The 19,236-nt window shown below is 44.3% G+C and overlaps 1 protein-coding gene across 4 annotated transcripts in view; it reads left to right on the top strand.

Moving 5' to 3' along the window:
- The window catches only part of LOC138267440 (microtubule-associated protein futsch-like), a 164,707-nt gene that overhangs the window by 64,545 nt on the left and 80,926 nt on the right, over positions 1-19,236 (top strand). For all 4 annotated transcript variants that reach the window (XM_069216377.1, XM_069216378.1, XM_069216375.1 and 1 more), the window contains exon 4: positions 13,206-13,317. In XM_069216377.1, coding sequence (XP_069072478.1) covers positions 13,206-13,317 — 112 coding nt within the window. The remainder of the gene's footprint in view (positions 1-13,205; positions 13,318-19,236) is intronic.

The following is a 19,236-nucleotide window of genomic DNA, read 5'->3' as shown; positions in this document are numbered from 1 at the left end:
GGTGTTCTCCCTATTTTCATTTGTACTGTAGTTTGCCCAGCAGGGGTATGCCTTTCCCCCAACCCTGTGATAGTGTAATGCAGTCCATTAAACTTTCTAGGGTTTCCATAAATCAAAGGGGCCTCCGCCCCGGTGTCAACTGAGGCTCGCACATTTTTATGTCTCCAGTGTATTTCTAAATCAACATGAGGTCTGTTATCTTGACAAGCCCAACTTTTTACCTGAGCTTGGCCAGTTTCCTAGTCTGATTTTAAATCTGTCAACTTTTGCCCAAGCGAGGTCTAGATATATGCTTTCACATTTGCGAGCAAGCTCGCCTCCATCCCTGTTCTCAAGAGTTAACCAGTGACTGTCCACATTTTCCTCCCTCTCTTGTGAGGAAACATTTCTCTCCCTTTCTTTTCCTTCCTCTGGTAACGGTGGCTGGCTCTGCGTTCCATGTTTATTATCTTGCTTGTTTATCTTTCTGCTACCTTCCTTACAATCCAAACTCCTTTTACGTTACATCTCCCTGTTCTTTGCTGACACCATCGTTTAGTAATGCCATAAACATGTCTGTCCTGGACACTCTATTGTTATCAGTTCGACCCTCAGATCTTGAAGATCTCTCAGGTTTGTCCCATTGTCTTAAATCCCCTAACTCTCTGACAGCCTCTAGCACAGCTTTAAAAGCCTCCCCTGTCTGATTAATTAGGAAAGTCATGATTACTTGTTTGTAGGCTGGCGGAGCAAGGCGAATAATTCTGTTGCGCACTGAAACAGCGAGTTTTCCATCTAGCAGATGGTGTGTATTATTCAGGAAAATTGCAGCTTTCATACTTTCCTCTTTAAGACTTTGCATTGCGTGTCTTAAGGTGTACCAGGGCTTATCATTAGGTGGCTAATCTGATTCTGTTGGGTACTTATGGTTACACCCCTCAGAGGCTAACTGCAGCAGGGTGATTTGGTGTAGACTCTGAAAACTTCTAAACTGCTCTCTTATGAGGGGGTCTGAGCTATGAGTACAACATTTGAAGAGTCTCCTATATCAAGCATCAACCTCGAAGCGCTACAATCGAACAATCGCACCATCCAGGTAAGTACTGACTCTCCCGCCCGTTTCTTAAATCCTTCTATGATATCATTGATTTCTTGCTGTGTGTAATCTTTTAAGGAATTCATTTCAACCCCTGCCGGATTTTGTGTCGAGTGCTGCAATTTTCGTCTAAATATTGGCTGTGCACGCACTGCATTCTGCTTCTCTAGGTCCCCCTGGCCCCCACCTCTTTTACTCTCCTCATCTCTAGAGTTTGAAAGGTCACTGCCAGTCCAAATGTCGGTATCCCAAGACGAATCTGGGCAACAGTCCAAGCCAGCATTAGCAATGACTAAATGAACCTTTTTTCTGATATATCCTTCCTCTACGTTTACGATATTTATTTTGAGCCACTTTGACTGCAGCACGTTCTGCGATGGTTTGATACATATCTGCCTTATCTTGCAATAATTTATTCTGACAAGACAACATGGTTACAGTATTTTTTGAGTCAACAAGTTGCTTTTCTAATTGTTGGTTCTCTCTCTCTGTTTACATTTTTCATGCATTTTCCTGTAGGCAGACAAAAGTATCCACCCCGTCTGCCAAGAACTGAAAGATCATTCTCTTCAACAGGAACTTTTCTTAAACAAGACAAAAGATCTGATGGTTCTGCTTTATTGAAGCATTCATCCCATTTCTCAGATAAAATAGCTAATTAATTAGCTAATACATCGTAGGGTCCCTGGCACCTTCCAGGAATTTGAGAAACACTCTTTTCACACACGTTTTTTGGTGCAGATGCTTTAGACTTCTTTCCAAACATATTTTCACTTTTAAACGTACACTTTCAACTTATAATTCCTTCCCCCCGGCCGACCTACGCCAAAGTGTTTTTGCTTTCGTGCTGATCGAGCTAAATAAACACACTGAAAAGAGTCAAAATGAATCTCTGGAATGCACTTCTTAGTCTAAAGAACACATTTTTTAAATCACTCTGCAAGGCTCGTCAGGAAGGTCAGTGCAACCGAAGGTGTACCATTAAAATGTGCGCAACAATAAAGTGAGAACATGTACAAAGAATCTTCAATCTATAAACAGCAAGTATATACATGCAAAGATACAAATACCTATATATATATATATATATATATATATATATATATATATATATATATATATTATATATCTCACACACACAATGCAAAGCAAATAATTAATAAAAATTCATCACCATGGGGCCCATCTGGTTCTTCATCTTTCTTCAGTAGCTTCAAGCCGAAGACTCCGAGATCGGCTGCGGAAGAGAGAGAGATCTACCTTCATGGGGTGTCAGACATTCAACGTTAAAATCCTGACCGAAGTCTCTGAATCTCCCACTGTCAATGCTGGGTCTCTTATATACCTAAAACAAGCCAGAGGGGGGAGTTCTAGAAAACCTCCCCCGCTCCCTGTTATTCAGAGCTACTTCAGGTCAGCTTTGAAAGAAACACGTTGGAAATGGCCAAGTTCATAAGGTGTCCCTCCCAAAACTAAACCGTTCCCTGCCGTACCATAAACATCATCCTAGTACATCCTTATCCTGCTGACTGACTTACTCGTCCCCGTTATGTCCTAGCCCTTGGGGAGAAAGAACACACAGACACGCAGAATAAACGTGAATGAGAAAGCACATTGCATAATGTGTTTTGTACAGAAAAATACTTGCACCTTTTAACGTGGTAGTGAAGCTAAGGCTAAGCTGAATACAAAATTGAGTCTTTAACTTGTGACCGTCAGGTGGACAGCTAAGCCAAGTGCAAAGTGGTGCGACCGGAGTCAGTGCTCAAAATACAAATATCACTGCAGGTGCTGTGTACAATCACTGATAAACAGCTAATCAAATCTGTGCAAATTTTCTGATGGTCAGATAAATAGCATCATGCTCTACAGTAGCAACCAGCCACGCTGACCCTGGCTTTTCTCCTTAGTAACAAACAAGCAGCACTCGAGTTTCTTGTGACACGGCGGATGCCTAGCCCTGGGCTGTCTTAACAGTAATATTCCTTTCCTTAAGGAACTCAACTATTGCCCATTACAAACAGGAAAAAAAGGCAACTGATTTTCTCATTACCAAAGAGCAGAACCACCTCACATACTTTCTCTTGTGTAAGAGCCGTTAAAAATTGCATTTTATTTTAATAAGAATGTTGTTTATTTTTAGATGAGGGTGTTCCAAACCATGATTTGAATTAACTTCAGGCACTTCCTAGCTTGAGTCAGAGTGGTTAGTATGCCGATGGCATAACTGCAATGGGGCCTCATACACAACACCTTCAGCCAGTCATAGCTTTTTAGCCAACATGACTTTACCAGCTGGAATTATTTACCTGCCCAATCTGTGGCACCATGAAATAGTTGCCAAGTGGCCTGACATGATAAGGACACCTGATGCTATCCTGGGCTTCAGACTAGCAGCAGACTGCAATCCCAGGCTTGTAGTTTAATACTTCCCATTATAAGGAGGGGACTACCTGCTTTTGCGCACAAAGTCAGGACACGTTGGTGATATCATGTCTAACAAGGGTTACTTTTTGCTTGGTTTGGTCCATTGGAACGTGCAATTCTGTTTACTTGTGTTTTCTTTGTGTAATACATAGGAATAGATGCTGCACTGCACAATAATATAACCCATCCTGCAGAGCAGTATAATTTGAGCACAATATTATTCATTATCCCACAGTTGTAAATTTTGTTTTCTTCTTTTCTGGATGGCCTAGCAACTGAAAATTGCCACTGGGCCAGTCCTGCCTCTGTAATGCACACTCGCCTTTTGTCTTATTTAATTTTCAGCTCCATGATGGGTGTCCCCGAACTTGGAATAGTTCATTCAAACTAAACAAAAAAGGACACACCAACATTATAACGCATATGTGTGCATGCATGGTGATGAATATATATATCATCACATCGAGTCAGGACATTGTGCCTATGTTCTTCTTTACCAAGGATGATCATTTTTCCTTTTTTTCCTTTTTGGCGATGCTGTTCAGCTTCAAAAACAAGCAGCGTGAAATCTAAAACATTAATTAATGCCTTTCAAAGGCGAGACCTATTGGCTTTGCTAACACTTATTCCACTCTGTCATCCAGGATCTTTGATTTTGCAGTTTTATTAGTAGCGGTTTCAGCTCCTTCACATTAGCTGCAAGATGAATATCTTCCCACTTTCAAGGAGACCTTAAAACTGTTACACAACTGCAGGTTAAAATCCACACCAGCTGTCTCGTCTTACTCAGATTAAGAGTAGTAGTTGGTGGCTTGAAGTACACCCCAGTTATTGCTGCCGTCAGGTGTCTGATTTCATTTTATAACGTTTTTCAACAGGCGAATATAGAAGGGATATATATACATATATATATATATATGTTCGATGGCATGTGTAGCTGCAGATACACATGCTGTGCACAGTCCGCCGTCTGGTGTTGGGCTCGGAGTGTTACAAGTTGTTTTTCTTCGAAGAAGTCTTTTCGAGTCACGAGACAGAGGGACTCCTCCCACTTCGATTCCATTGCGCATGGGCGTCGACTCCATCTTAGATTGTTTTTTTCCGCCATCGGGTTTGGAGGTGTTCCTTTTCGCTCTGTGTTTCGGGTCGGAAAGTTAGTTAGAATCTCGGAAAAAAAAAACGTCGGTATAGTTTGCGTTCGGTATCGGGTTAGTTAGAACAAATCGACACCGAATTTTGAAGAGCTCCGGTGGCCCTTCGGGGTTTTTTCCATCCCCCGTCGGGGCCTGTTCGGCCCGGCCACGTGCGACTTCAAGGCTCATGGAACGGACCCTATTCCGTTTCTGCCCAAAATGCCATCACAAGTATCCGTATACAGATCACCATCTGGTCTGTAACTTGTGCTTGTCCCCCGAGCACAAGGAGGATACTTGTGAAGCCTGTCTAGCGTTTCGGTCGAGGAAGACGCTGAGAGACCGAAGAGCCAGGAGACTACAAATGGCGTCCACGCCGACAGGTCAAGATCGTTTCGTGGAGGAAGAAGAAGCTTTCTCCGTCCGCGAGTCTGATTCGGAAGAACTCGATGCCGAAGAAACAACCAAAACCGTGAGTAAGTCGTCGAAAATCAAGACTCACGAGAAGTCTACAAAAGCCCTGGGGACGCCACCGCCAACAGGCCATGGCTTAACCCGAAAAATAGGTGACCCATCCAAGGCACCGAAAAAGGGCATGCTGGTGTCGAAGTCATCTGACTCTGGTCGAGATACCACCACACAGCAACCTCGGAGCCGAGACAGCGGCTCTGAGAAACTTCGGCACAGAGACAGCGGCACCGAAGAATTTCGGCACCGAGACACCACGCCGAAAACAAAGAAGGTTTCTTCGGAGCCTAAAAAGACTTCCGAAAAGGTTTCGATTCCGAAACAGCTAGCATCGGAGCCGAAAAGTAGTTCCTATACAGAGGGACAAGGATTAACCTCCCAATTACATAGATTTGGAGAGGAGCTTCAAGCTGTAGAGCCTGACTACACACAAAGAAGGCTTCATATTCATGAGGACACAGGGAAGATAACCACTCTTCCCCCAATCAAAATAAAGAGGAAACTTGCCTTTCAACAAAAGGACAAGCAACCACAGGCAAAGGTGGCAAGGAAAACAACCCCACCACCGTCTCCACCACCATCAATACATGCATCACCAGCAACAACTCCACCACTGATGCATTCACCAGCTCATACCACAATGAGTCAGGATGATCCCGATGCATGGGACCTCTATGATGCTCCAGTGTCTGACAATAGCCCAGACTCTTATCCTACAAAACCGTCACCACCTGAGGACAGTACATCCTATACACAGGTGGTCGCAAGGGCAGCCGAGTTTCACAATGTCTCCTTACATTCGGAACCAATTGAGGATGACTTTCTCTTTAACACCCTATCCTCCACCCATTGCCAGTATCAATGCCTTCCCATGCTCCCAGGAATGCTAAGACATTCAAAACAAATTTTTCAGGATCCAGTTAAAGGCAGAGCCATAACTCCGAGGGTGGAGAAAAAATATAAGCCACCGCCCACGGATCCAATATATATTACAACACAACTAACACCAGACTCAGTAGTTGTGGGGGCAGCTCGTAAGAGAGCCAACTCTCATACCTCAGGCGACGCACCACCTCCAGACAAAGAGAGCCGCAAATTTGATGCTGCGGGAAAAAGAGTTGCAGCACAAGCAGCAAATCAGTGGCGTATTGGCAATTCACAAGCACTTTTGGCAAGATACGACCGGGCTCATTGGGATGAAATGCAACATTTCATCGAACACTTACCCAAGGAGTTCCAAAAAAGAGCGCAACAGGTGGTGGAAGAGGGACAAAGTATCTCAAATAATCAGATACGGTCTTCCATGGATGCAGCAGATACAGCTGCAAGGACAATAAACACTGCAGTCACAATATGAAGGCACGCATGGCTGCGCACTTCTGGGCTCAAACCGGAAATCCAGCAGGCTGTGCTCAATATGCCGTTTAATGAACAGCAATTGTTTGGGCCGGAGGTAGACACTGCCATCGAAAAACTCAAAAAGGACACCGATACAGCCAAAGCCATGGGCGCACTCTACTCCCCGCAGAGCAGAGGCACATTTCGGAAAACACCTTTTAGGGGAGGGTTTCGAGGTCAACCCACAGAAACCACAACCTCACAAACAAGGCCTACCTACCAGGGTCAATATCAGAGGGGAGGTTTTCGGGGGCAATTTAGAGGGGGCCAATTCCCAAAAAATAGAGGAAAATTCCAAGGCCCCAAAACCCCTCAAAATAAGCAGTGACTCACAAGTCACACAACCCCATCACATAACACCTGTGGGGGGAAGACTAAGCCAATTTTACAAACTTTGGGAGGAAATAACAACAGACACTTAGGTCTTAGCAATTATCCAGCATGGTTATTGCATAGAATTTCGCCAATTCCCTCCAAACGTCCCACCGAAAACACACAATATGTCAAAACAACATATAGATCTTCTAGGACTAGAAGTTCAAGCATTGCTACAAAAGGACGCAATAGAATTAGTACCAATTCAACAAAAAAACACAGGAGTTTACTCACTGTACTTTCTAATACCCAAAAAGGACAAAACTCTGAGACCAATACTAGATCTCAGAACACTAAATACCTACATAAAATCAGACCACTTTCACATGGTCACATTACAAGATGTAATCCCACTGCTCAAACAGCAAGACTACATGACAACATTAGATCTACAAGATGCGTATTTCCATATACCAATACATCCTTCACACAGGAAATACCTAAGGTTCGTATTCCAAGGAATACATTACCAATTCAAAGTGTTGCCATTCGGAATAACAACTGCGCCAAGAGTTCTTACAAAATGCCTGGCAGTAGTAGCTGCACATATCAGAAGGCAGCAAATACATGTGTTCCCGTACTTAGACGACTGGTTAATCAAAACCAACACGCTAAAACAGTGTTCACAGCACACAAAATATGTCATACAAACCCTTCACAGGCTAGGTTTCTCCATCAACTACGCAAAGTCACACCTTTTGCCGTGTCAAACGTAGCAATACTTAGGAGCGACAATCAACACAACAAAAGGGATTGCCACTCCAAGTCCACAACGGGTTCAAACATTTCACAAAGTAATACAGGCCATGTATCCAACACAAAAGATACAAGTCAGAATGGTAATGAAACTACTAGGCATGATGTCTTCATGCATAGCCATTGTCCCAAACGCAAAATTGCACATGCGACCCTTACAACAGTGCCTAGCATCACAATGGTCACAAGCACAGGGTCAACTTCTAGATCTGGTGTTGATAGACCGCCAAACATACATCTCGCTTCTATGGTGGAACAGTACAAATTTAAACCGAGGGCGGCCTTTGCAAGACCCAGTGCCACAATACGTCATAACAACAGATGCTTCCATGACAGGGTGGGGAGCACACCTCAATCAACACAGCATCCAAGGACAATGGGACATACATCAGAGACAGTTTCACATAAATCACTTGGAAATGTTAGCAGTATTTCTAGCGCTGAAAGCATTTCAACCCATAATAACACAAAAATACATCCTTGTCAAAACAGACAACATGACAACAATGTATTATCTAAACAAACAAGGAGGGACACACTCGACACAGTTTTGCCTCCTAACACAGAAAATATGGCATTGGGTGATTCACAACCACATTCGCCTAATTGCACAATTTATTCCAGGGATTCAGAACCAGTTGGCAGACAATCTCTCTCGAGATCACCAACAAACCCACGAATGGGAAATTCACCCCTGTAAGGAAATGCCTCCTTGGCATGGTTACCCCCTGACTTTTTGCCTTTGCTGATGCTATGTTTTGAATTGAAAGTGTGCTGAGGCCTGCTAACCAGGCCCCAGCACCAGTGTTCTTTCCCTAACCTGTACTTTTGATTCCACAATTGGCACACCCTGGCACCCAGGTAAGTCCCTTGTAACTGGTACCTCTGGTACCAAGGGCCCTGATGCCAGGGAATGTCTCTAAGGGCTGCAGCATGTATTATGCCACCCTAAGAGACCCCTCACTCAGCACAGACACACTGCTTACCAGCTTGTGTGTGCTAGTGAGAACAAAATGAGTAAGTCGACATGGCACTCCCCTCAGGGTGCCATGCCAGCCTCTCACTGCCTATGCAGTATAGGTAAGACACCCCTCTAGCAGGCCTTACAGCCCTAAGGCAGGGTGCACTATACCATAGGTGAGGGTACCAGTGCATGAGCACTGTGCCCCTACAGTGGCTAAGCAAAACCTTAGACATTGTAAGTGCAGGGTAGCCATAAGAGTATATGGTCTGGGAGTCTGTTTTACACGAACTCCACAGCACCATAATGGCTACACTGAAAACTGGGAAGTTTGGTATCAAACTTCTCAGCACAATAAATGCACACTGATGCCAGTGTACATTTTATTGTAAAATACACCACAGAGGGCACCTTAGAGGTGCCCCCTGAAACTTAACCGACTATCTGTGTAGGCTGACTGGTTCCAGCAGCCTGCCACACTAGAGACATGTTGCTGGCCCCATGGGGAGAGTGCCTTTGTCACTCTGAGGCCAGTAACAAAGCCTGCACTGGGTGGAGATGCTAACACCTCCCCCAGGCAGGAGCTGTAACACCTGGCGGTGAGCCTCAAAGGCTCACCCCTTTGTCACAGCACCGCAGGACACTCCAGCTAGTGGAGTTGCCCGCCCCCTCCGGCCCCGGCCCCCACTTTTGGCGGCAAGGCCGGAGAAAATAATGAGAATAACAAGGAGGAGTCACTGGCCAGTCAGGACAGCCCCTAAGGTGTCCTGAGCTGAGGTGACTCTAACTTTTAGAAATCCTCCATCTTGCAGATGGAGGATTCCCCCAATAGGATTAGGGATGTGACCACCTCCCCTTGGGAGGAGGCACAAAGAGGGTGTACTCACCCTCAGGGCTAGTAGCCATTGGCTACTAACCCCCCAGACCTAAACACGCCCTTCAATTTAGTATTTAAGGGCTCTCCCTGAACCTAGAATTTAGATTCCTGCAACTACAAGAAGAAGGACTGCCTAGCTGAAAACCCCTGCAGAGGAAGACCAGAAGACAACAACTGCCTTGGCTCCAGAAACTCACCGGCCTGTCTCCTGCCTTCCAAAGAACTCTGCTCCAGCGACGCCTTCCAAAGGGACCAGCGACCTCTGAATCCTCTGAGGACTGCTCTGCTTCGACGACGACAAGAAACTCCCGAGGACAGCGGACCTGCTCCAAAAAGACTGCACCTTTATCCAAAGGAGCAGCTTTAAAGACCCCTGCAATCTCCCCGCAAGAAGCGTGAGACTTGCAACACTGCACCCGGCGACCCCGACTCGGCTGGTGGAGAACCAACACCTCAGGGAGGACCCCCGGACTACTCTACGACTGTGAGTACCAAAACCTGTCCCCCCTGAGCCCCCACAGCGCCACCTGCAGAGGGAATCCCGAGGCTTCCCCTGACCGCGACTCTCTGAAACCTATGTCCCGACGCCTGGAAAAGACCCTGCACCCGCAGCCCCCAGGACCTGAAGGACCGGACTTTCACTGCAGAAGTGACCCCCAGGAGTCCCTCTCCCTTGCCCAAGTGGAGGTTTCCCCGAGGAAGCCCCCCCTTGCCTGCCTGCAGCGCTGAAGAGATCCCTTGATCTCTCATTGACTTCCATTGCGAACCCGACGCTTGTTCTAACACTGCACCCGGCCGCCCCCGCGCCGCTGAGGGAGAAATTTCTGTGTGGGCTTGTGTCCCCCCCGGTGCCCTCCAAAACCCCCCTGGTCTGCCCTCCGAAGACGCGGGTACTTACCTGCTGGCAGCCTGGAGCCGGGGCACCCCCTTCTCTCCATTGGAGCCTATGCGTTTTGGGCACCACTTTGAACTCTGCACCTGACCGGCCCTGAGCTGCTGGTGTGGTAACTTTAGGGTTGCTCTGAACCCCCAACGGTGGGCTACCTTGGACCAAGAACTGAACCCTGTAAGTGTCGTACTTGCCTGGTAAAACTAACAAAAACTTACCTCCCCCAGGAACTGTGAAAATTGCACTGTGTCCACTTTTGAAATAGCTATTTGTGAATAACTTGAAAAGTATACATGCAATTGAAATGATTCAAAGTTCCTAATGTACTTACCTGCAATACCTTTCAAACAAGATATTACATGTTAAATTTGAACCTGTGGTTCTTAAAATAAACTAAGAAAAGATATTTTTCTATACAAAACCTATTGGCTGGATTTGTCTCTGAGTGTGTGTGTACCTCATTTATTGTCTATGTGTATGTACAACAAATGCTTAACACTACTCCTTGGATAAGCCTACTGCTCGACCACACTACCACAAAATAGAGCATTAGTATTATCTATTTTTACCACTATTTTACCTCTAAGGGGAACCCTTGGACTCTGTGCATGCTATTCCTTACTTTGAAATAGCACATACAGAGCCAACTTCCTACAACCCCCAAATACTAAACAATTACTTTCAAATTTGGGGAACGCCTCAAATAGATCTATTTGCAACAAAGGAAAACTCAAAATGCCAAAACTTCGCATCCAGGTACCCACAAGATCAATCCCAAGGCAATGCTCTATGGATGAACTGGTCAGGGATCTTTGCATACGCTTTTCCCCCTCTCCCTCTCATTCCATATGTAGTAAACAGGTTGAGTCAAAACAAACTCAAACTCATACTAATAGCACCAACATGGGCGAGGCAACCTTGGCACACAACACTACTAGACCTGTCAGTAGTACCTCATATCAAACTACCCAACAAACCAGATCTGTTAACACAACACAAACAACAGATCAGACATCCAAATCCAGCATCTTTGAATCTAGCAATTTGGCTCCTGAAATCCTAGAATTCGGACACTTGCACCTCACACAAGAATGTATGGAGGTCATAAAACAAGCTAGAAAACCTACCACTAGACACTGCTACGCAAACAAGTGGAAAAGATTCGTGTATTACTGCCACAATAATCAAATTCAGCCATTACACGCATCTCCAAAGGATATAGTAGGATATTTACTACATTTGCAAAAATCAAATCTAGCTTTCTCTTCCATAAAAATACATCTCACCGCAATATCAGCTACCTACAAATTACTCATTCAACTTCACTATTTAGAATACCAGTCATTAAAGCGTTTATGGAAGGCTTAAAGAGAATCATACCACCAAGAACACCACCTGTTCCTTCATGGAACCTCAACATTGTCTTAACAAGACTCATGGGTCCACCTTTCGAGCCCATGCATTCTTGTGAAATGCAATACTTAACGTGGAAAGTTGCATTTTTGATTGCCATCACATCTCTAAGAAGAGTGAGCGAGATTCAAGCATTTACCATACAAGAACCATTTATTCAGATACATAAAAATAAAGTAGTTCTAAGAACAAATCCTAACTTTTTACCAAAGGTTATCTCACCGTTCCACTTGAATCAAACAGTGGAATTACCAGTGTTCTTCCCACAACCGGATTCTGTAGCTGAAAGAGCACTACATACATTAGACATCAAAAGAGCACTAATGTACTACATTGACAGAACGAAACTAATTAGAAAAACAAAACAACTATTTATTGCCTTTCAAAAACCTCATACAGGAAATCCAATTTCAAAACAAGGCATTGCTAGGTGGATAGTTAAGTGTATTCAAACCTGCTATCTTAAAGCAAAGAGAGAGCTGCCTATTACACCAAAGGCACACTCAACCAGAAAGAAAGGGGCTACCATGGCCTTTCTAGGAAATATTCCAATGAACGAAATATGTAAGGCAGCAACATGGTCTACGCCTCATACATTTACCAAGCACTACTGTGTAGATGTGTTAACTGCACAACAAGCCACAGTAGGTCAGGCTGTACTAAGAACATTATTTCAAACTACTTCAACTCCTACAGGCTGAACCACCGCTTTTGGGGAGATAACTGCTTACTAGTCGGTGCACACCATGTGTATCTGCAGCTACACATGCCACCGAACGGAAAATGTCACTTACCCAGTGTACATCTGTTCGTGGCATGAGTCGCTGCAGATTCACATGCGCCCACCCGCCTCCCCGGGAGCCTGTAGCCGTTTAGAAGTAGATCTTCAACATTTGTACATTTGTAAATATATTACTTTAACCTTTATTATGTACATACGTATTCATTCCATTGCATGGGCACTATTACTACACAACTCCTACCTCACCCTCTGCGGGAAAAACAATCTAAGATGGAGTCGACGCCCATGCGCAATGGAATCGAAGTGGGAGGAGTCCCTCGGTCTCGTGACTCGAAAAGACTTCTTCGAAGAAAAACAACTTGTAACACTCCGAGCCCAACACCAGACGGCGGACTGTGCACAGCATGTGAATCTGCAGCGACTCATGCCACGAACAGATGTACACTGGGTAAGTGACATTTTCCATATATATCATCTGTTTTGAAATTGAAACAAATGGATGTATTGTGATTAGTGACCAGATTTTCTTCTGGTGCTCTTCAGTGTCAACAAAGGGCTATGCAAACTTCTTGGATGTTATATTTTTCGATGAAGATGCAATAAATTGGCAAAATATCCCAAGCTGTAATTTTCTCTATGAGAAGTTGAGAAAAATTCCATATTTGACCATGATTTTTTTTGTTACCTGCAGTAGATGAAAATACCAAGGATTGCGTTGAGAAACTTGCCCGGTTTGTGGTGGATATGGGACTTGGAATGGATGCATTCCATGCAGATAAGCTGGCAAATAACCCACATTTTTCGTAAGTAGACCATGCATTGTGCTTGCCCATCCCCGCCTTCGTAGAGATGGTTTTGATGTACTTCACTTGACAGCATCTATCTAGGTTTGCCATGGCTGCACTGCAATAATTGTGGAATCTTTGGCATGGCATTTCATTTCATGGCTCCGAAATATATGCTGATACAATCTTTGTATATTTTCTTCAGTAAGGGCCAGATGCAGGAAACAAATAGCGAGTCGCAAACGGCACAAATTGCCGTTTGCGACTCGCTATTCGCATTTCCCAATGCAGAAATGCATATTGCGAGTCGGTACCGACTCGCAATATGCATTTCAGAATCGCAAATAGGAAGGGGTGTTCCCTTCCTATTTGCGATTCTGAGTGGTATGCAATACCATTTGCGACCGCATATGCGGATATGCGGTCGCAAATGGTGTCGCAGTTACCATCCACTTCAAGTGGATGGTAACCCACTCGCAAATTGGAAGGGGTCCCCATGGGACCCCTTCCACTTTGTGAATGGACCCACAAATATTTTTTCAGGGTAGGTAGTGGTCCAAGGGACCACTACCTGCCCTGAAAGAAAACCGAAACGAAAGGTTTCGTTTTTTTTTTTAAGTGCAGCTCGTTTTCCTTTAAGGAAAACGGGCTACACTTAAAAAAAAAAAAAACTGCTTTATTTAAAGCAGTCACGAACATGGAGGTCTGCTGACGACAGCAGGCCTCCATGTTTGCGAGTGCCTAGACTCGCTATGGGGCCGCAATTAGCGACCCACCTCATGAATATTAATGAGGTGGGTCATTGCGACCCCATAGCGAGTCGCAGACGGTGTCTGAGACACCGTACTGCATACCAATTTGCGAGTTGCAAATTGCGAGTCGCAGGGACTCGCAATTTGCAAGTCGCAAATTAGCATTTTGCTTCATCTGGCCCTTAGTTACATATATCCATGGCAGTTTTATCTATACTTGTAGTGTATGTAACATGTAAAGGTTAGCCTGTTCATGTCTCACTGTTTTGTACGCGTAACAGGGCATTGCCTGCAAGTTTGGGCTGAATGCCCCCTTTGCTGTTCTCCCAACTGATTTGCATATGGCTCGTCCTTCCCTGTAATGTTACAAACAAGCTAAAAAACACTGAAGATCCATATGAACAGATAAACACGGAAAGGGAAATTTGGTCTAACTGGGTGTAGTATTAACCACAATTGCATCAGCCCCCACTATATTTTTATTTTGGGTTAATCCAAAGGTGGGTGATGTCAGTAATTGGTGTAGTTTGGAGTGCTAGATATGTAAACACTTTGCAATTGATCTTTTATTATCATTAGATAAGAAACTTTCTGTAGCTATGTGAACTCTATTTAGGCCTAATACAATTAGGTTATGGGTAGACTTAATTGAAATATTGCTGGATAATAATTATTTGTGCAACCTCACTTCCTTGTGGAAAAACTTAGACATCACAGTTTACAACTTTGTTGTGAGAGCTGGGTTTCCCTGGGAATCTATGGAGAAGACAGTAGTCTGGTCTCCAAACCTACCAAAATGGTGTGTTGGTCTCTGTTTTCTGTGCTGTAATCATACTTAAGCTTGCTTTGCCCTGTCCTATCTTGGAGACTGTGGTTATGAAAGTTAACAGTTTCACATAGTAATGCTATTTTTTGCTGTTCTTGTCCCTTTATTCTCATGGCTGTCACAGTTTGTGTCCTTCCACTGATGCTTCCTGTATTGCATAATTTATATAGCGCTTACCACGCCTACGTGGGGCGCTGAAGTGCTTGCCTATATGAGTAGCATGCTACACCGTGTAGGCTATGTGGTTGGAAGGATATTGTCTGTGTTTTGATCCTGTGTGGGAAGTGTTTCCATATTTTGTTCATGATGACCACCAAGGTGCATTTATCGTGTTATGGGATGCAGCATATAGCAGTGTGTTGGATGCTGAAGTGTGAGAGACAGACAGGCAGTTTTAAGGTTTTCAATATGCTGGTAGCTTTGAACAGCTTTGAGGCTCCCTTCTTATGACAGAGTCTGCTTAGTTGGTTAATGTATTGGGTTGTTCAATCTGAGATTTTGTGTATAGTTGTGGTTCTCAGCTGGCATAGTTGGAGGGAGAGAGAAGTGGAGGGAATCTGTCGAGACATTTTTTTTCATCATCCCATATCTGAGTGTCTTTATGAAATGTAAAGACGCCGTCAGATTGTATAGATATTTGGGACCTGAATTGGTGGACTATATTAGAGTACTGAATTGTCCAGCCATATGTGACAGATCTCTTCTGCTATTCCATGCCTGTTCATGTGGTAATGTCTGTTTTTGGTGGTACGGTGATGGCCAAGCCACATAGCAGACGTGTCTTGTGTGAATTTAAAAGATATACGTTATTATTTGTTGCTGAGCACTGCGTATTGCTAGTATCACAGTGGGCCATAACTGTTATATATGCAAGTACATAACCATATGTAATGCTATGTGTATTCAACCACCGACTCCATGTTTGACCATCAACTCCATTTTGTGTGAGTGATTCAATTTTGTTGCCTGCTTCATATGCAGTCGATGTTCTTCCACAAGGACCTTGTTTTCCACAGAGCACTCTTCTCATACCATGCTGGAACATATTATGCGGGATGCAGACTCCGTATGAGTGCACAAGGCTGAGAATGTTCCTATGAGAGGAATGTACAGTTATGCTTCAGAAATAAGTATGACAAGGCTGGCTAACTCTCTTGCATGTTTTCAACGCAGACAAAGAACCGCCAGAGTTTAATTTATTTCATAACAGAGGGGAGGGGGTTTCTAGAAGTCTCTCCTGGAGCTTGTTTTAAGGTATAACAGACAGAGAGATTTGGCACCAAGACAGGAACTCACCTGTGGAGCGGACTCGCTGCCCAGGATCTCTATGATCTCAATTTGAGAGTCTCCTGCCTTGGCTGATTCTGGGTTCCCCATTCTTGCTAGCGAGGATGATGAAAAAAAATAATTGGTGATGCATTTATGATTATTTAGGATATATATATATATATATATATATATATGTGTTCAATGGCATGTGTAGCTGTAGATACACATGCTATGCATAGCTCTTCCACATCTAGATTTGGGCTCGGAGTGTTACAAGTTGTTTTTCTTCATAGAAGTCTTTTCGGAGTCACGGGATCGAGTGACTCCTCCTCTCGGTTCCATTGCGCATGGGCATCTACTCCATTGTTAAATTGTTTTCTTTCTGCGGTCGGGTTCGAACGTGTTTCCTCGATGAAATTTCGATTAGGAAAACCACACAAAACCTTCTTATTCGTCGGTATTGTTTCGATCGCGTTTCCCATCTAGCATCGAACCGGTAGTACCGTCGGAACCTTAATTTTCCGCCCTCCGGGGCGCATGCACCCAACTCTGGCCTGCTCGGGCCTACCGCGTGGAAAGCCTGATGGATCGGATTCCATTCCGATTCCGCCTTTAGTGCCACGCGAAGTACCCCTAGTCAGACCAACATTTGGTTTGTAACTTGTGCCTTTCTCCAGACCATCAGGAGGAAGATTGTGAGGCCTGTCGATCTTTTCGATCAAAGAAGACTCTCCGAGATCACAGAGCCCGAAGACTTGAAATGGCGTTGAAAAGCAGCAAACATCTCGACGTCATGGAAGAAGAGCAGGCGCAGACAGCAGTCTCCATCCGAGACGCAGACTCCGAACAGGATTCGGAAGCAGACAGACCCATCACAGTTGGCCAGCATGTGAGTACGTCTTCCCCTACACCCCTGCACAAAAGACATTTAAAGGCCTTGGGTACACGACTGCCGGAAGGCCATGGTTCAGCCCGAAAAAAGACTGTTGGTGACTGTCCTTCGGGGTCAGCGCCAAAAAAGGCCACTCCTCCGTCCACTTCGGAGTCGAGCAAATCTGTTAAAGGCACCGTTTCGGACTCCAGTAAAAGAACCCATTCCTCAGAGTTAAAAATTTGGCAATCGGCTTCGGAGCTGAGACCTTCAACTACCTTTTCGGGACTGAAAAAAACTACACACTTTGGAGTCGAAAAAAATCCTCATATACAGAGGAACAAGGACTTTCCAAAAAATTAAGACAGAATAAAAGACCAATCATGGAATCTCGTAAGATTTCTGAGGAAGAGCCTGAGATTGAACCAATTTTACAAGTTATGGATGAGAAACAGTCCACAATCCATATTCATAAGAAGACAGGAAGAATCTTCACTGCACCTCCTTCTAAAAACCAAAAGAAAGCTGGCTTTCCAAGAGGAACTAGCCACCAGCAAAGGTGCAAAAACAAAAGGAGAAGCCACTACCTCTCCATACTTCTACTCCTCAATATCCACAGCTCTCTTTCTCACCTCAGAACAGCCCACCACCACTGCCTTCTCCAACACATTCTTTATACTCACATGGAGATACAGCAGACCATGGGATCTATATGACCCTGATCCCATCCCAGACAATGATCCAGGCATTTACCCATCAAAACCTTCTCCAGAAGACACCACTGCATACACCCACGTAATATCCAGGGCAGCAGCTTATCATGAAGTAACCATGCGCTCTGAGCCATTAGAAGAAGATTTTTTATTTAATACACTGTCTTATACACATTCCAAGTACCAGTGTCTCCCAATGTTACCAGGAATGGTTAAACACGCAGACCAAATTTTTATCAAGCCTGTAAAAGCTAGGATTATCACCCCTAGAATTGATAAGAAGTATAAGCCTGCACCTTCTGACCCAGATTACATCACTCACCAGGTCCCTCCAGACTCAGTGGTAGTCAGTGCAGCAAGAAAGAGGGCAAATAGCCAGTCTTCTGGAGACGCACCGCCTCCTGATAACAAGAGTAGAAAATTTGACGCAGCAGGGAAAAGAGTTGCTACTCAAGCAGCGAATCAATGGAGAATTGCAAATTCTCAGGCACTTCTAGCCAGGTATGATAGGGCCCATTGGGATGAAATGCAAGATATTTTATACAGCATCTCCCGAAAGAGCACCAGAAAAGGGCACAGTAAGTAATAGAAGAGAGTCAAGCAATCAGCAATAATCAGATAAGATCTGTCCTTGATGCTGCTGATACAGCTGCAAGGAGTGTAAACACTGCCATCACAATCAGAAGACATGCATGGCTGCGCCCCTCTGGTTTTAAACCAGAAATTCAACAGGCAATACTTAATATGCCTTTTGATAAAAAGCACCTCTTTGGCCCAGAAGTGGACACCACTGTTAAAAATCTGAGGAAGGACTCCGATACTGCGAAAGCGATGGGAGCTTTATACACCACCCCATATAGAGGTTCCTTTCGCAAACCACAGTTTGGAGGAGGTTTTAAGCCACAATCCTCAGAGGCTTCCACCTCCCAAATAAAACAGGGACAACAAACCCGGTATCAACGAGGTGGGTTTTTGAGGATCCTTATAGAGGTCAATATTTCAGAAATAGAGGTAAATTCTAAACCTCTAAACAGACAACACAACCTAAACACTGACTTCCTTCCCTCTCTTCCACTCCACACATCTCCTGTGGGGGGAAGACTACAGCAATTCCACTCTCATTGGCAAAATATCACCACAGACAATTGGATATTATCAATTATACACAATAGCTATTGCCTAGAATTAATCTCCACCACGATATCACAAATTGTCTCCCGAACATACAGTTCTGTTACAACAAGAGGTACAATCTCTACTATTAAAACAAGCAATAGAATTAGTTCCCCGTTCTCAACAAGGAACAGGACTATACTCACTATACTTCCTATTTCCCAAAAAAGACGGCACCCTCAGGCACCTCAATCTATACATCCTGTCAGAGCATTTTCACATGGTAACTCTGCAAGATGTTATTCCACTACTGCAAAAACAAGATTACATGACTGCTCCAGATCTCAAAGATGCGTATTTCCACGTTCGATGGCATGTGTAGCTGCAGATACA

Source organism: Pleurodeles waltl, chromosome 12 (genome assembly GCF_031143425.1).
Source record: "Pleurodeles waltl isolate 20211129_DDA chromosome 12, aPleWal1.hap1.20221129, whole genome shotgun sequence".
NCBI classification, from domain to species: Eukaryota; Metazoa; Chordata; class Amphibia; order Caudata; family Salamandridae; genus Pleurodeles; species Pleurodeles waltl.
The sequence above is the reverse complement of the archived record's forward strand: the minus strand, read 5'-3'. Positions and strand labels throughout refer to the sequence as shown.